The sequence below is a fragment of the Perognathus longimembris genome, chromosome 2 (assembly GCF_023159225.1).
Source record: "Perognathus longimembris pacificus isolate PPM17 chromosome 2, ASM2315922v1, whole genome shotgun sequence".
In the NCBI taxonomy this organism is placed as follows: domain Eukaryota; kingdom Metazoa; phylum Chordata; class Mammalia; order Rodentia; family Heteromyidae; genus Perognathus; species Perognathus longimembris.
In genome coordinates this window covers 123,432,131-123,451,948 of record NC_063162.1, presented here as the reverse complement: position 1 = coordinate 123,451,948, position 19,818 = coordinate 123,432,131, and the positions used below count along the sequence as shown (strand labels likewise).

The 19,818-nt window shown below is 34.9% G+C and overlaps 1 protein-coding gene across 2 annotated transcripts in view; it reads left to right on the top strand.

Moving 5' to 3' along the window:
• Nucleotides 1-19,818, top strand: part of Thsd7a (thrombospondin type 1 domain containing 7A) — a 326,776-nt gene that overhangs the window by 206,600 nt on the left and 100,358 nt on the right. For both annotated transcript variants that reach the window (XM_048340086.1, XM_048340087.1), the window contains one exon: nt 874-1,086. In XM_048340086.1, the coding sequence (XP_048196043.1) occupies nt 874-1,086 (213 nt within the window). The remainder of the gene's footprint in view (nt 1-873; nt 1,087-19,818) is intronic.

The following is a 19,818-nucleotide window of genomic DNA, read 5'->3' as shown; positions in this document are numbered from 1 at the left end:
TAAAAGATATAGAATAATATCCATCAACCAAATTGGCTGTGAAGAATCAACGAGGTAATAAATATAATTCAAGGTGTGACCCATACCTAGTGCCCAGTAATCAAAGCTCTTTATTACTTAAGACAGTAAAATATTTTAAGTGATTATTTTTTGTGCAAATGACATCTCTAAACAGATCAGATAAATGCAGTCATTTACTTCATGGTGGGCTTGCTGACCTTGCAAAAGAAGCCCTTCTACTGGTTCTAGTATTTTCAAATCACCATAAACCAGGCTTCCTATGTTACGTCACCAGAAAGGCAACCTCTCCGAGATGTTAAAAGATGGAGCAGAACTTTGATCATTCCATATTGGAGTCAGATGGTCTATGAGGAATTCACATTTTCAGAAAGTTTAAATTCAACTGAAGTCCATTTCTCAGGAACTATCCAACTTCTCAAAGGTTCCTTTCCCACATTCAATTACGTGTATAGCATGGAATAATCTAAAATAATAGCTCTGGCATCTGATCTTAAGCATTTCTGAATAATTTGAGTTTTCATTATTACTTTGAATGTCCTATAAATATAGATGGTTCAAATTAACCAAAATCTCTTCCACCCTCTTTTTTTCCCCTTATTCCTTTCTAAGTTCTTGGGAGATGAAATATATGACTTTTTTTTGTATTATCAGTTCTGTAGTAGCCTACATCCAAAACTCTTTCTCTTTTGTTTATTCATTCATTTATTCAATAAATGAACTCACATTAAGCTACAATTTGGAGTTACACTCTACCCTGATCCAGCATTCACTCACCTGGGATTTTATTGAAGTTTCTGAAATATTCTACCCCTGATACTAACATTCAGTATTTTCTTTCCTCCTATGACTCAGGCTTCAAACTAAGAAAGCGGCACATTATCAATGAGCCCACTGGAGGCTATGGAGGAACAGGAAACTGCCCTCACTTACTGGAAGCCATTCCCTGTGAAGAGCCATCCTGCTATGACTGGAAAGCAGTGAGGCTTGGAGACTGTGAACCGGACAATGACAGGGAATGTGGGCCAGGCACTCAAGTTCAAGAGGTGGTGTGCATCAACAGTGATGGTAAGACAGATGCATGACTGCATCTGTAGAAATCCACTTAACCTAAGGGTCATGCTGTTGGTTTACGTTAAAATCTTCTGTCTTCTCTCATAACTGGTTGTGTTTATAGAGGAATAGACCTCCCCCCCTTCTCTCTTCCTCTCCCTCCCTCCCTTCTTCCCTCCCTCCCTCCCTCTCCCACCCCCCCCTCTCTGATTATCTTAATGGAGAGATCCAATGAATATAAACAGAATATTTAAAAATTCAAAAGCAGAACAGTTGATATAAAGAATTAAACCATCACCAGGACACAAATATATGAAATTATCAAATTTAAAAATAACAAAGGAATGGTGATAGTTTTCAAAAGTAGTATTGCTATATTCGTCACAGAATTAGAAATGAAAACAACAAAGGATTGCTTGACTTGCTCTGAAGTCTTCTTTGCCCCCAGATGATGTGTCTTTTTTTTTTGTTGTTGTTGTTTTGTTTTTTTTTTTTCTCAAATTTTTATTTTCAAACTGACGTACAGAGAGGTTACAGTATCATACGTTGGGCATTGGATACATTTCTTGTACTGTTTGTTGCCTTGTCCCTCATGCCCCCCTCCCTCCCCCCCTTTCCCTCCCCCCCGCCCAGTTGTTCAGTTCACTTACACCAAACAGTTTTGCAAGTATTGCTTTTGTAGTTATTTCTCTTTTTTTACCCTGTGTCTCTCGAATTTGGTATTCCCTTTGAATTTCCTACTTCCAATACCAGTAACCACGGTTTCCAATATACTCAGATAAGATTACAGAGATAGTGTAGGTACAAACATAGGAGGGTGATACAAAACATCATCAATAATAGAAACTACACATATACATAGGACGTTGAAAGTAGTTATAACTGTGATATATCACTTGTTTCCATATCATGGAGTTCATTTCAATTAGCATCATCTTATGTGTTCCTAAGGGTATAGCTATTGGGCCTTGTGATGCTCTGCTATGGCTTGCCTAAACGTGTACTAATTATTCCCAATAAGGGAGGCCATAGATCCTTATATATCACCCTGCACCAAAATCAATTCCAAATGGATTAAAGACCTTGAAATCAAAACAGGCACCCTGAAGACACTAAAGGAAGGAGTAGGAGAAACACTTGGGCTCCTTGGCACAGGACAGAACTTCCTTAACAAAGACCCTGAAAGGCTACAAATCAAAGAAAGGTTGGACAAATGGGATTGCATCAAACTCCAGAGCTTCTGCACGGCAAAGGACATAGCTCTCAAGATAAACAGAAAGCCCACAGACTGGGAGAAAATCTTTACCGGACATTCAACAGACAAAGGCCTCATCTCTAAAATATATGCAGAACTAAAAAAATTACCTTCTTCCAAAACAAAACTGCAAAGAACCAACAGCCCCCTCATCAAGTGGGCTAAAGACTTACAAAGAAACTTCTCTGATGAGGAAATGAGAATGGCCAATAGACATATGAAAAAATGCTCTACATCACTGGCCATAAAGGAAATGCAAATCAAAACAACATTGAGATTCCATCTCACCCCAGCAAGAATGTCATATATCAAGAAAACTAATAATAACAATTGTTGGAGGGGATGTGGCCAAAAGGGAACCCTACTTCATTGTTGGTGGGAATGTAAACTGGTTCAGATGATGTGTCTTAATGATAGAATTTAATCTCTGGACTCTGAGTTTCGGAGGCTTCTCACAGCCTAGAGTTTCTGAACCAAATTTCTCCTCGTCACTAGGGGCCTCTCTTCTAGGAAAGCGCAGAATCAGTGAAGGGTGTTTTCCACAAATAGTTTTAGTTTTTCCAGGCATAGAAGTTACTGTGGACTTTACAACTAATTTGCCACCGTCTTGATATTATCTGACAAATAGGTTCTTGCATTCATCCCAAGAAGGTCACTACTGTTTGGAGGAGCTGCTGTACCCTCAGCAATTCCTGCTTCACATTTGGAAATCACAGGACACCCACAGACTCAGTTTAAAACCTTGGGACACATCATCTCTCAGGGTTCTTTTCACTCTCAAATGCTGTGCAAGTGCACATCAGAGATGGAGGAGCAGTTAAACCCCAGGGTCCCGTTGTTTGACAGTTTATACTGTTTACAGCATATGCAGGAACATCCCTGTGCCCCCGCAGGGCCTCGGGAGCATCTGGTAACCATCATAATTCCTCCCATCCTATTTTCTTCCAGCAAGCAGAATTGTTTCCTTCTGTGACTCCGTCACTGTTCAGTAGTAAAGAAAGATGCTCTCTGGAGTGCAAGACTGACAGACACTGCTATTACTGAGAAATTAGCTTTTCGACTTTGAAACATACCGTGTCTTCTTTGTCCAATTGGCCTCTACGGCAGCCAGGTAGGAGAATAAGAGGTAGACTCTCAGCCCCTGCTTGCTTGAGGCTGAAATGAGAAGAAGGATAGTATTGATCCAGATCTCTTGTAATGAATTTTAGTTATTCCTGTCTTTTAAAGATATGATTAGTTATGATACATCCACTCTTTGGTCATTCTGCTCTAAAGGCAATGAAAAGGAGAAATAGATTGAAAGTCTCAGATTGGCATTCAAGAAAAGAAAGCCAAAAAAAGCAATTTTGCTTTTGCTTCTAGTTCCATTTGAAATCCAGGTTTGGGATGGGTGTATGTAAAGCTCAGTGGTAGAGTGCTTGCCTGCCGTTTGAGGATTTGTGTTCAATCTTCAGTACTGCTGGAAAAGAAGAATCCTAATTTGGATTAGTGATACTCTTCCATTTTCTAAACTACTCAAACAAAGAAAAGCTCCTATTTTACTCCTTGTTGATACTGTCTCTTATTTTTTTCCTCAAGTAAACTAAATTTTCCTATCCTTCTAACCATGTAAGAAGAATTACAATTCTAGATATTGTGAAACATTGTCTGAGTGAAGCAAAAAGCTAAAACAAAAAGTTGACCATGCATGGAATTTCTATCTCTGTTACCCAGATAAAGCTCAGATCTATCCCATTTTGTGCAAAATCTTTGTGAATATTTGTGCAAAAGTTGAGTATATTTTGTAGGAACTAGAAGGACCTCCTATTTAAAAATATTAGTGGTCAATTCTAGGTCATCACATTAAAATTATTTTATAATACAAATAATCATATCTTCAGTTGTCTCATGAAACTAAAAATGACTTTCATATCTCATGTTGCTTTGAAAAGTCATGTTTGTTATAACCAAAAGGCAAATTGGTAATGCACAAATTATATGAGCTGATTTGTCTGCATCACAGATGGAATGAATTAAAAAGCCAAGAGGCATGCAAATAACATTTACTTTATTATTATTGTCTTATATGAAGACAGCTCATCCATTGTTAAACTTCACCTCCAATAAAGTCTTTCCCCACTATTAATTAGTTCAAATGAAATTTAATGGCTTTATTACAGTAACTCATAAAATCAAGGAAATTTTTTGTATATATTTAAGATTTACTCTGACTTGCCTATGTCTGAGTTATATCTGCTGATAGAATCCTAGCAAAAGCTGCAGACCTGTAAATACTACTTCACTGTTATATCATGTGGTCACCTAGTAAGTGTTTAGCATTTGCACCAAATGTTGTTTTATAATTAAATTGGGCCCAGGGAATTAAAGTTGATTAGTAGTGCAGACTCTACCCCCAGGCCTGGCTGCATTTATGGATTTTGTTTTATAATTAAGTTAAAGTCCGACTAGGGACATGAAGAATTAGAGCCTGTGAACCTAGCTAATAATAAAAGAACTTCTTTTTGTCTTCCACATTCCTCACAAATTTCACAACTTTGTTAATGACTGAAAACACTTTAAGTCCTTCTTTTTCTTTTTCTGGACATTTTTTCCCCTCTTTAGGCTTCCAGAGATCATTAGGATTTGTTGAGGCTGTTTATTTTTCCAATGATTTTCTAAGGAGCAGAGTGGATGAAGAAGATGATAGCAGCTGGGGTGGGGAGAGGGGGGCAGGTTATGTAGATTCTCTGCCAGAGGGGTCCAACAGAACCACAGACAAAAGTAAGATCAAACAGCAGTTAGACACTTCAAAAAGAGATAAACACTTTCTGGACAACAGAACTGCAAAAATCACTTGAAAGCAATTCCATATTTTTAGCACAAATAGAAGAACTACTACAGCAAGCATGTGTATGGGGAAGAATCTTACACGTATTACACCTTTGAGAACACCCCAGTTCGTCCATATTTTAATTTGTTGCATTTATCTGTTTTATTTAAAGGTGTAAATTTAATTAGCCAATTGCATTTTGTTTACCAAATTGGTTGGTTACCAGCAGAATAAAAAGCCATTAAAGCTGGAGATGGGGAGATACATTGTGTTTTTCATTGCTTTAGGCTATAAACCAAATACCATTCCCACATTTACCCTGGCTCTGTTGAAAACAGTAAATTATGCCATCTATACATCCTCACCATCCAGGTAAATCTCAAACACAATTTTCTGGTTTGCATCCTATTATTTTAGAATGTGAGTGGTCTTAACATTTTAAATTCTCTGTTATCTTTGTAATATTTTTCACACTAATCAAAGTGAATACTCTCATATTTGACTAAGTTTTTTTTAATTTACTTTATTGTTGTTTTAAAGTTGGTATAGAGCGGGCTACTTTTTCATATATTATCAGGTAATAAGTACATTTGACCAATAATTTTATGAAACCAATACTCTGGAGGTATGGTGATAGAGTGTCTGCCTAGAGTAGAAGACCTTGATTTCAAACTCAATATTACCAAAAAGAAAAAGAAGCTCAACAGCAAAGAGGGTGTTTTGTCACACTGTTTTTCTGTGACTAGAGAGAAACAAAGGGGAGGAAGTGTGTGTGTGTGTGTGTGTGTGTGTGTGTGTGTGTGTGTGTGTGTGTGTGTGTGTATGTATTACCCATAGTTACAGAGACTTCAGTCCATCCTGGCACAGGCAGAATGTATGGCACAGCAGAGCAACTCATACCATGGCAGTCAGAAAGCAGAAAGTGAAAATAGCTGTACTAACAGGTTCTGCTGTTCCTCCATTTTATTCCATCTACATCCTCAGCTTATGGACTGGTACTGCTCACATTCAGAGGAGTCTTCTCCCCTTAGCTAACCTTTTCTTGAAACAGCTTTACTAATGTGGTCATCTATCAATCACAAAAGGGTTAGCCGTTACAGAAGATGTATCTTTTGTGAAGAATGAGCCCCAGATTCAATGGTTAATTAAAACTCACGAGATTCCGCATACAGTTGTACCTTCAATTGCTCTGTTGTGATGAGCAAAAGCAAAATGCATATAGGGCAAAGTCCAGAGGAAACCATGCTCAGCTTCCCAGAGCTTTCTCAGTAACATAGGACAGCACAATGTTTTGTGACAATGTCTTTTTTGCCCACCAGTGAAGCTCACTGTACCAGGAACCCAGCATAAAACCACCTTCCACATACCAACATCTTAGAATCTGTATCAGAAAGCAGATTCTCAATGTAAATCAGGGGCTACTTTTTTCATATGAAGAATGGTGCAGTTCTTTAGAAATTCAAATATCCAAATACAGACCAAGGGTCAACCTTGTGAAAAGAGAACCTAAGGATAACAGTCTCTGAGCCCTTTTCTACCCAGAAAAACAAATTGAAGACTCAATCTAACTCTCAAAAGTGAAAATTAAGCCTAAAAATTGAAGTTTTAGAAATAAAGGAGCTGATTCTTTCAAAAAAAAAATCCCATTCTTATCAGTGGCCCACAACTGCTATATGAAAGGAAAAGGGTAAGTCCCAAATACTTTCAGCTCTTCATATTCATCAGACAACCCTAGTGATTAAGACCAATCAGCCAAAGGTGAAGAATCAGGCTTTGGGAACTAGATCAGAAATTGGTACAAAGCTATTACAGAGTAACCGAGCTGACCAGCAACATGCCCCTTAGACAAGGAGATGCTCCAATATTGGTAAGAGTAGTGAGCATGTTGACTGCTATTGAGTGTATGTTGTTTTACAGTGTAGGGAAATTCTTTAATGGAACACGTGATAAAAATGTAGTCCTCCTTACATTACCTTGATCGTAACCAGATAAAAAGAGCAGCTGGTACTGAAAATAAAATAGGAGCATTTTTAATTTACCTCTGGCAATATGAGAAGAGATAACAGGAATTTGTATGTAGTAAAAGACCATGCAAGAATTAGAATTCAGCAGGACTAAGAGAAAATGGTTAAAGGAGGCTGACACAACCAGTTATCTCCCCACATATTAAACATGTGACTCAATCTCAAACTTTCTTTCATATACTACCAGTTTTGTGATGTCATTATTAGTGGTACCCCCTTTGGCTCTCAGAAGTGTCCTGATTTGGACAATGATTGTTTGATTAGCTTAGAAATTATTGGTAATGTTTGAAACAAAAAAAAGAAAGAAAGCATGAAGAAATATTAGTTACATGAACATTGGAAAACATAAAGGTGGGCCCATTGCCACTGAGTTTTTGGATTCCTGGGCCAAAGTAGTTCAAAGCCTGGAAAACGTGAAGATCTATTAGCTACAGGTATTATAATTGTTCAATATTTGAAGATGCTCAAAAATATCTTTCTTACATTCTTAAGATTTAAAACTACATTCGTAAACATTTCTGCCCCTTTCTATAGAAGAATACATTTTATGCCTTATTTTATCATTTTAGTTTTATCTAGAATAGACAAAAATTTCATAATACATAGAAATGATAGGACATTGACTAACATTTGTTTAAGTGTAGAATAGAAACTTTAAGATTTGCTTTTACAACTTAGGTAGGAAGTTGGAGCTCAGATCAAAACAATTGTCCATAGAGCTAGATGAGAACATTCTGACTGCACAAGCATTCTCTGGGACTGGATTCTACTTAACACAGATTACACAGCCATTACACGGAAAAGCCAATCTTTTAAATGCAAACACTCATCCTATAACTGAATCATTGTTTCATAATTTAAGCAATAAATCAGCTAACAAGTTTCCTTCCTGTACAATGCTTTGCCATTTAATGTGTTTGGAATATAATTACATTGGATATTATGCTTAACTCTAAGGTCTCACACAATTATAGTCATCTAACATTATTGGCTGGAGTTTGTTTCCTGTAATTAGCTTGCGATACTTTATTCAATTTGTTGTGAAGATGAAAGTCATTAGAGTCTTTTAGAAAATTTAAGATAAAAAATAGAGGATACTTCAGTGTTATTTCGTAATGATCACATTTTACACAAGACTTAAAAACTCTGTTATCAAATTTCTATTTCTGTCTGTAGTCCATTTGTTTCTATGTATGTATTATATACGTTGATGTATCAGCAATACATTGTATTTTTATTTTATAAATACCATCATGTTTAAGCCAGAGTTCTTTTGAATAACAATGGCATAGTAGAATATGGTTCCATAAAGAAATTTTATTTTTGAAGTAATGCAGATTTAGTAAAGACTTCTTGTGTAGTCTAATAAATAAATTGATTCTTAACATTTAATGATATGAGTTCAATACTGACTCTTAACTATTATAGATGACAAATAAAAAAGAAAAGAGACTTTTCCCTCTGGGTTATCACTCTGTGTGACAGCACAATCCAGAGCAGTTTTCCATGTATCTGGGTTAGCAAACAGCAAGTTTGGTTTGTTTCAATCAAATTAGGCAGGCATTTAATTATTAGATGCATGATATATATGCATACATATATATATATATATCATTCCTTACATTATCCAACTTCATGTATTCTTTTTTGATTCCATTTATAATGAAACTCTTATTTTGCATGAAGCTCCTTACAATTACTGGTTCAACATTTCTGAATATCTTCCTACCTGTCAGGCCCTGCGTCATTGAATGCTTCCTCTGCAGCAAATCATCTCATAACTGATGGCTAAACGTAAGAACCAGATTTCTCATATTGTAGAAAGAAGAATTTGTCTTAAGTCTTTTAGTATGATTCTGCGCTTCATCCCATATAGCAGGTTGTCAATGAATCTCTGATCCATCACTAATGTATTGCTTTTTTTTAATCTCCAAGCATCACATCTTTTCAAGAAGTTACTATCAATTTCTCCTTAGCTAAGCTTTTGTTGCTGCATATTCAAATTTTGTCAGGTAAATCCTGACACCAAATTGCACACTCTATTATTTCTCATTATGCCTTCAAATTCCATCACTCTCAAGTCCTAGAACACTGGAGCAACATTGCTGTTATATTCACAGGGAGTCATCAAAGTATGAAAACTTTAGGATTGCTCTTGCTTTATTGTATCATTATGAACTTTAGTTTCTTTTCCAGATTTGTTTTGTTGGAGTACAGGCACTGCAGCTGAGTTTATATATGAATTGTTTCAGTTATCTCTCCAGTAATATAACAAGATAGCTGAGATAATCAACTTACAAAGAGAAAAGATTTACTGTGGCTCACGGTTTATTCAGAGTCTAGTGTGTGATCATAGGACTTATTGTCTCTAGCAGATGCAATGGACAGCAATGGCTGGTTGTATATAGTGAAGCCAAACCAATCATCTCATATCCAGGAAGCAAAAGAGGAAAAGAAGAAGGGACTGGGGACCTCTTATTCCATTTAGGAAACTAAGTAAGCTAAAGACCTCCCACTAGGCTACCTTTCTTTTTGTGTTCTTGTACCAGATCCTTAAGCTCTCACTCAGCTTTCTTGCTCATGGCTAATCCATGTCCCCTATCTAACCCTTTTTTTGTGGTAAATTTGACATTCAGTCTGTTGAAATTTTCTTCTGGACTAGATTCGAACCCCTATATTTCATCAGAGATTTCTGAGTCGATTACAAGTGTGAGACACCAACAATCACCCACCTCTAGGACACTTCTTAAAGTTCCTACAACTCCTTACCAGTGCCACCCTGGACACTCAGTGTTTAGAATATGGACCCTTGACAGATATTCTAGACAGATATTCATAGTGTGGACTTTGCCATGTTTTCTGGGAAGTTCCTTGACTTTTCTGTGACAGAATTTCCTCATCAGTAAAATGAATGTAACATAGTTACTATTCATAATATTGTTGTGGAGTATGAATAAGTCAATATCTGAATGCTACAAATTGTTCCTAGGAGGTAATATAATCCATTGAATTCTGTGTGCTTTTCATTATTCCTCTGCGTGAGCTGTGAAAGAGTTAGGTAAACACAAAGACTCTTGATCTTTATGTATTTGGCTTCAAAGCATTTTATTAATTACTTGCAACTGATCAAATCTCTTTCTTGCTTATAGTATATCCATGAAATAAATGATTTACATGGCTGTATCCTTAAAAACAGTGCATAATCTATCAGATATTGGAAATCATAGACATATACCAATAAAATTTAAAAATATAAAATGATTGTCCACAAACCTAAGGAAATAATTTTCTGAATGAGCCATTGATTTTTCACTTACAACATGATATGAACTGTTATTCAGTTAGTAGGGTCTTCTGAAGAGAATTAAGGTTGCTTGGGGGCTGGGGATATAGCCTAGTGGCAAGAGTGCCTGCCTCGGATACACGAGGCCCTAGGTTTGATTCCCCAGCACCACATATACAGAAAACGGCCAGAAGCGGCGCTGTGGCTCAAGTGGCAGAGTGCTAGCCTTGAGCGGGAAGAAGCCAGGGACAGTGCTCAGGCCCTGAGTCCAAGGCCCAGGACTGGCCAAAAGGAAAAAAAAAAAAAGGTTGCTTGGGTGACACTTGTGCAAAAAATTATTGTTGCAATATTATTAGAGCACATTTTTTTTTTACTATTCAGGAAATACATTGAAATTAACAAGGGAATATTGAAGTAGACTAGAAAAAAAATAACAAGAAAAGGAAGTTATAGTAGTGTTGAGATTTAAGACTGCCAGTACCAAGCATTGAAGTAGTTCTTAGCTTGAAAAGTGTATCCTCCATGAAAAATCAACAAGAATTCATACTGAGAAACAAAAGAAAAGATGTTACCTGTGATTCTCAATCTGAGATTGTTGAAATGGGGAATGAAGTACAGAAAGCCACAAAATCGATATAGTAGAGCATTTTCTGACATTTTTGCTAATGTGGCAAAAGATTTAAAAACTAAATTTAAATAATTGCACTAGTTAAATTGAGTAAAGTAGTGGTAGTATATGCCCAAAATACCAATGTTTGGGAGACTGAGTTGAAGGACAACTTGTGCTACATAGTAAGACTCTGTCTCTCTTTCTCTTTCTCTCTCTCTTTCTCTCTCTCTCTCACACACACACACATACACACATATACACACAAATGCTAACTTTGTATAAAATTGTAAAAGATATGAAACTATGATATAAATTAACCATGTGCTATTTACCCCTTGAAAATTCATTGTATCTCTTCTGTCATCATGTTCTATACCTCTGCTTTCTCTATGATAAGCTCATCTACCTTGCGCATCTATTATGGACCTGGCTAGGCCTGATCCCACCTCCCATTCAGAACAGCCAGTGAAGGCTAATATTTTCACTAAGTTCTAAAATGTCAACCATGAGTCAGAATTGTATCAAGATTTTCACACAGAGTTTCTCTAGAATGCACAACTCAGGAAACAGATCCAGCATACATTTCATGAGAGAGCTACCACCTCCCAAAGGTTCTAATCTTATGCAACATATTTAAATATTATATACAAACTGGTTTATATCATTAGATTTTCAAGAATCTGTGACCTGGGCTCACTCATTCTTTCATTTCACATTCTCTATGCCTGTTATGTCAGTACAGCCCTATTTATGATGACTGTTCTGCTATATCTATCACACAGTATTTTGTTGGAGATGGAAAGTATCTAATTTGATTATTTTAATGTAGTGCAGTTAGTGCCTAATTATAGTTACTTGGGGTAGTAAGGAGCAATGGGGGTAAAGAATGCTCCCTACCATGTGGAGTGATAGATTTAAAAGAGGAAGATGATGTATTCATTACCTAACTGTAGCCCCTCTGTACATCACCTTTACAGTAAAAATTTTAAATGAAGAGATGACTGTGTTAACATAAAGAATAAATGAATGAATACAAAGTCTTGAGAGGGTTCATATACTTTAGGCATAGTCATAGCTGTGAGGAAGCATAAATGTTTGGTGAACTACAAATATTTAGGCATACCATTGCATAACTTTTGTTCAGAATGTTGAAAAGATCTGGAACTGGACTCATGGCTCAAGTGGTAGGGAACCAAGATTGAGTGCAAAAACTTGAAAGTATATGTCTTTGAGTTCAATCCCCAGCATCAACACAAGAAAGGAAGGAAGGGAAGAAAGAAGGTAGGGAGGAACAAAAGGAGGGAGGGGAGAGATAGATAATGGGGAAGTTGGAAGAGGTCATTTTGGATAGGACCAATCATAAAAGTATAAGCAAACAAGTTAAGGGACATATGTTTCATTTTTCTCCAATAGCAGGATGAATGGAGATTGAGAGGGATGCTAAGGCTATTTTTTGTAGACCTAAGACCTCCATTTGGCTGTAAAAACAAGTTTAATAGAGAAATAATCTTAAGGATTTTATAGTGAAATATTTCAGACATAAAACTGGTAGAACGTAATTGACTGTTCTTTTTAATTTAAAGTACCTTATATTTTCAAATTGACATGAAAATTGCTGTGCTATTTCTGTTTGTTAGCACATTTGTTTCCAATATTGTTTCTTAGTAGGGTGAATTTAAAATAAATAGCCCAGTGCTCTTTAGATGGACTAGATTCAGGCATGATCTATTGATTTCAGTTAGGAGAAAATGACAAACCAAAGTTGATTCCTAGTCATGAAGACTATTTTACCTTTGTTCCCTGCACAATATCCTCTTATTCTAATTTGATAAAAAGCATTTCAAATGGATTTTCTGATTACTCAATGTACAGCTTTGGTCAATGGAGAGGTTAATATTAAATATAACAAACATGATAATGTGAAGATTTTGCCTTTCAAGTCTTGGAAAGTGGAAGAGTTCTTTCTTACTGAAATTAAGAAAGGCAAAACAGTTTTCCTGCTGCTTCTTTTTTAAAACAGCCCTGTAATCATTTAGTCCAATTTAAGTAAGAGAGCATACAAAGAATGTTTCTTGTTGGAACTCTTCTTTTATAAAATTGTATTTCACATTGATTTGGGGTATGAGTTAACTACATATCCTGAAGTAAGTAATTGTTGATTTTCTTTTCACTTGTACCCTTTCTTCTAAAAGATCAAAGCAACAATTCTTTTAGAAGACAGAGATCTCTATTTATTTGACCACCCACCTGTGTAATGAGTTCTGAATAATGCACCATAGGAAGCACAGATCTGGTAGAGCTCTGTTTCTGGGCTGTCTATCCGTAAAGACTACAAATGTCTTCTCATTCAAATCATCTCTTACTTACCTTAAATATTCGTCTGCCTTGTAACATAACTCTCTCAAAAAAATGATTCTTCATTTTAAGAGGATTAAGCCTAAGCTGCATAGAAACACTAAGAAGTGTTTGTTCTAAATGAGAGAAGTGGCTGGTTAGTTTATTTAACTAAAAATTATATGGGGGTTTTAAATCTGCTTCCACAGAAGCAGTGAAGGGAGGTACCAAGCCCTGTTGTATTCAAGGCAGAAAACATGGCACCATTCCTGTTCTGCAGAGCATGCACTCCTTCTGGCATCTATGTAGACCATAAGGTAGGTTTTATACTTCAGTGAAAGAAAATACTCATAAAAAAATCAATATGTTACATAAAAACTATTCAATGGCAGAATCATAACTAACATAACTAAGTTAGACCATATCTGCATTACATAATCTACATAATAAAGACAATACATAATTAAGGTAATGAGTATATTTATTTTTTGAACAGTGTTTGTAATCATGAAGTACAATTCAAGTTGAGAACTCCCCTATATCTATATTTACTATCACTGTAATCCTCAAATCAGATTGTTAGATCATGTTTGAAAGCTCTCCAGTTAAAATATAGAAAATTTAAATGATTACATTTTAGAGGGCAATTTTATCAGTTGCTCTTAAAATAGCAGAGTCAGCATTCTGGTTTCCTATAAGACCTTTCAGGGTATTTGTTGACTGGGGGTATATATATTGATCCCTCTTGTTTCCATGACTAAAATTGATTTTCCCCCTCTCCACTGAGACCTTTGCCTGTCATCAAGCTTACTTTTTCTCTTGTGCTAAAATGATATTTGATTGTATTATTCAACAAAAGGCTTCCTTGGTTGAGCACAATCAATATGCTATGCTCACTGACTTTCTAGACCTTTGTAAATGAATTTGGAATCGTTCATGTTCTCATCAGATTATACCCAAATCGAAGACTTTTTAAAAATAATTGTAGCTTATTTTCTCCTTATTACATGTGTTGCTAAAATATTACAATTAATATTTTCCTATGACATCAATCAACAGTTATTTTCAAGTCGTTATTACTTTCAGGATAGTGTAGCAGATGGTAACTATATATACATGATTCTTACTTTAAAGAACTTTACATACTGCTGGCATATGTAGATTAAATGCTGAAAAGATAAGTGACAATACAAGTAATGATTAATCTTAAATTAGTCATGTTACATTGCAGTCCTCTTTTACTATGTTGATCTATTCTACCATGTCTAATTTTTATGAAGTCTTTAGAAATGATTCATGATTATTAAATATTACCTAAAAATAACTAATTTCATGAAATTAACAAACAAATGTTGTAAGGGAAAATGGTTTAAGACTTGTTTCCATTTGACTTTAATGCTTATATTCTTCCAAAGTATGAAATAGATGTTACTCATATTCAAGTTAGAGGCCTCTTCTAGCTATGCTATGTAGAGGTGTTTCACAGATTATAATTAAATTGGTTCAGCTTTTCAAGAAATAGAAAACGCAAATAAGTTAAAAAGGAAAAGACGCTCTAAATCCAGAAGAAAGGACACTAGGTGATATGTAAGGACAAGAAGGAGAAAATTCGCCTTCAGGCGAATTCTGCTCCAGAGCAGAATTTTATCTGAAAGTAGTTTGAACAAACTTTTGATGATTATAGAAGTGTTTAAACTGAATGGCTTGGCACCTATTTTTGAGTTTGCTAGATGTACTTAAGGGCCTGGGGGGAGAAATACAATGCTATCAAATGCTATCTTAAGACAATTGTGTTAACACAACAAGATCACAGGAAAAAAGCTATATTTGAGAGTCTGGACAAAGTTTAAGAGACATTTAAAATAGTACAAAGATAGAGAGCTAGCAAGTTTCAACATAATGAAACCAGGAGAATGTAGGTAAGTGATATTTTAAAGGGCAAGTCAGAAAAACTCATTTGAATTGAAATTTAAATTGAAGACATTTGAATTGAAATTTGGAGATACTGGAATTGAAGACATTGGAATTGATATTTGGCACAAGGATGACTTGAAGTTATGCTAAGAGCTGAGTTGGGGAGAGGTACTATAATGATAAGATTGAGATAAATCCTCAGGAGTATCTTTGTGGAAGTTGTTAAGATGTATTATCATTGTGTATTTTGAGTATGGAAATGTTAACACAACAAACAAGTTGAAAGCAACCAGAAAATAACAAATGTAAGACAGACTATGATGAGAGATGGCTTGTCAAATGTATTAACACATGTCAAGCCACTGGAGAAGAATGTTCCTTTAGGAAAAGTGAGTATGGAAAAGTCGATTTAATCTTGTCTGAGTTTTTTATGTGTGGGAAGTAGGTACTAAAAACTTTTAAATATAATCATTTTACTTCAGATATACAAAAGACTAAACTATGGCACAAGTTAAGAAATTTAAAATGTCATAGCTAGCAATACCTACTAATAGAAAAGTCATAATTAGGTCTAACTCTACTGCTAAGAATCATCATAAAGACAGAAAATTTAGAAATGTGTAAAAATAATAAAGAGCTAAAAAGGCAGTGAAGAATTGTAAGTCAAAGATTTGAAATAAATTCTTGTAATACAAATACAATATTTGGGTAGCACTGTCTTTCCCAAAGAGATTATTGTGAGACTATGAAGACTGGCAAAGCTTTTAATGGCTTCATAGGAATTCATAAGTAAAAATAATATAGAGTATAGAGTATGCATGGGAAGGGGTGCCCAATAATAGTCTTCAGAGCAATATAACAAAGCATGCTACTTCAGGAAACATCATAGGAATACATAGAAAATAGACCATTATACAAAGGGTCCGAACCTAATCTCTAATTATTTCACAAAAATGTGTTATTGAAGATTACAAATGGGAAAATTATAGATATTATGTGAAATTTAAAAAGATTCCTCTTAATAACCAATTAAACATTCACACCAAAAATCAGAAAGGATAACAATTATAGCAAAAATTAAAGAAGAAAGAATCCAATTGAGATTATAATGCAATAAAAAAATGGGTTTTATGAAGATGCTAATGAAAATTACCAGTACAAACAGAAACAAACTGGATAAAAAAGAAAGGACAGCAAGCATGTTACACCAATAACAAGGTAGGAAAAATGACTTGTTAAATCCTAAAAATTCATCAAATAACAATAGAATACTATTAGCGATCTTTTGGCAACACATTGAAAAAGTAAGATTAAAAAAGAACAGATTTCCCAGAAAAGTACAATGCACCAGTTGATAATATCTCTTCACAAAGAAAACTATGGGCCCAGATGACCGCTAGCAAATACTGCCAAAATATTAAGAGGGAAATAATGCCAATCCTAATTCTGAAATAAAACTTTCTCATGAGCTCCAAACATGATGTTAATACTAAAATTAAAATGAAAATCACACATAAAATTAATCCTAAGAAAAATATTGACAAGTGATATACAAGTATTGGTCCAATTATTATAAAACTACAGTATTAGATGACTAGTTATGCTTATTGCAGAGGATAAAATGATTTTCATTCAAAAAACTGAAAATGTTTATTCAATTAACTGACAAAGCATAAGAAAAAATACATATAATTGCATAAAGAGGTTTACAAAAGATATTTAATAAAATTCATTGTTTACTCTTAGTAGTAACTTATAACAATCTAGGGATAAAAGGAAATTTCTTTGAATGCTACACTGTTTATCAGAGAGAGAGAGAGAGAGAGAGTAATAAAGCACAAATATAAACTTGTCCCTACTCTCAGACAATAAACAGAAATGAATTCCAACAGGATTTTCAATCAAAATATAAGAGATAAGTCTTAATCTAGAAGACAACACAAAAGAATAAGTTTATGGTGCAATATGGGAAAAATGACAATGTGTGAAGGAAAGAGATGCAGTAACTTCTGTGATTGTGGGTTTTGAACTTTCAGCCCTGTGCTTGATTGGCTTTTTTCTCTATCCCTGTCTCCAGCCACAAGATCAGTAACTGCCATTCATCACAAAACATTAGTGAGATTATGAAAGGCAAGGGAAAGAATAAAATAAGTTGTTTGCTATCAGCATTTTTTATTCATAATATTTAAAGAATGATCACAAGTCAATAAGAAAAATAGTCATTTGAAAAGAAAATATAGACTTGAAGAGATAAATCCTCAACTGATAAATATAGCAAGACATATGTAGTAACTAGGATATTCCAATTAAAACCAAAATTATGGGCCACCACCCACACTCACTAGTACAGCTAAAGGTAAAAAGTTCAACAACACCCGAAGGTGGTGGTGATGAACACAGCCAAAGAATTGTGACATTTTGCCATTGTGTAGCAAAAATAAACATCATTATAATCAATCACTTAACAATCCCATTTCTAAGTAGATAACAAAAAGAAATATGAATTGCATTATATGAGGTAAATAATATAAAAAGTATTCAAATGAATTTCAAAACCTAACAAAACTAAAATACCGACATAAAATCATAATAGCCATTATCTTTTGGCAAGAGGGAAGAATCATGGTTCAGAGGACTGTCTTTAAGACTATTTCCCTGCTTCCACCAGCATAGCCACTTGAGGCACTGGTTGGGATGCTGGTTTTTTTTTTCCTTTTTTCAAATTTTTATTATCAAACTGATGTACAGAGAGGTTACAGTTTCATACATTAGGCATTGGATATATTACTTGTACTGTTTGTTACCTCGTCCCTCATACCTCCCCTCCCTCCTCCCCCTTTTCCCTTTCCCCCCATGAGTTGTTCAGTTCATTTACACCAAACAGTTTTGCAAGTATTGCTTTTGTAGTTGTTTTTCTTTTTTTACCCTGTGTCTCTCAATTTTAGTATTCCCTTTCAACTTCCTAGTTCTAATACTAGTATACATGGTTTCCAATATACTCAGATAAGATTACAGAGATAGTATAGGTACAACCACAGGAAGGTGATACAAGAACATCATCAATAATAGAAGCTACAGATACACATGGGACGTTGAAAGTAGTTACAAATGTGATATAACAATCGTTTCCATAACATGGAGTTCATTTCACCATATATCTACTGTACCCAGGACATATTAGCACAAACAGGAATGAAACTTGGGACTTTTGAAACCGTTACTGTGCATGTTGTAGCTCTGTTTCATCAACTTAAGACTTTACTCTTCCTTCCATCTGCTAGTAAAGTATCACTTGTTTCTTGGGAGCTAAATTGAATACTGCATCCTCTTCCTACAAAGTCTTCCTCACGCTAACCAGTGAAAACCAAAGAATTTCCCCTTATGCTACAGTAGTGATTTCTCCGTCTCATGCAAATCTATCACGGCTTACATTATGCCTGTCTTGAATAACATTTTCTGGTGTACTGCTTGTCTCCCCAATGTAAACTATACAATAGTAGATAATGTCAAGAAAACAGAGTGAACAATCATTCAGCGACATTTATGGGCACTATCCAAGACTGAGCAGAAGTCAGCTTATCTCTGAAGGGCTAAATACGTGTTTTACATAACACACCTAGTAAGCACTCAAGCTTTTGTTTGATCAAACAAATGTAGGCTAGCAGGCTCTAAAGCCATTCCCTTCTCACCTTACCACGGTGCCTCTGGAATAGACAGTGTGTCTGTCCATTTGTGTCTTATGCAGCTCCACATATGCTCAATTTATGTGGCAAAGCATAATTTGTATATTTCAATACTGCTGTCTCTTCATTCATAAATTTTGAAATTCTCTCAAATAGACATAATTTTTGATTTGCAGAATGTAGATTAGAACGTAGAGATAACATGTCTGTCGATTTCATAGAATATTTTTACAAATCTATAGTCTTTTTAGTATAATATATAATAGTATAATCTATTTAGTATAATCTATAATCTTTTTAGTATATTTCATTGTATGTATATTTTAATCTACTCATATAATATTTATGAAATTGTGTTTAAAACTGTATCATTATCTTTGACAGCTAAGGTCATAGAATATAAGAAAGACTTGTAGTAAAGTGATTATCAAAAAGTGACACCAATCTAAATGACAAGGCCTCACGCCTGTAATCCTAGCTACTATAGAGATTCATAGCGGAGAATCTCATTTCAGTCATCTCAGATAGAAAAGTCTATGACACTCTTATTAACCAGCAAAAAGCACTGCTGAAAGTGTGGCTTAAGTGTCCATGTGTCAGCCATTATCAAGAAAGCTGAGTGAGCACAAGGTCCTCAGATCAAGCTCAGGATTGACAAGAAAATATAGGTAGCACTTTTTTTTTTTTACTATCTTATATACATTTTTTTACTTTGTAGGTTACTTGAGTAAGCTTAATTCATATTTCTTTAATGGCATTTTTCAGAAGAACAGATGACTTTTTAACTATCTCATTGAATATTAGGTGTTAAAAGGCATTTTGAAATTTTTTTTAA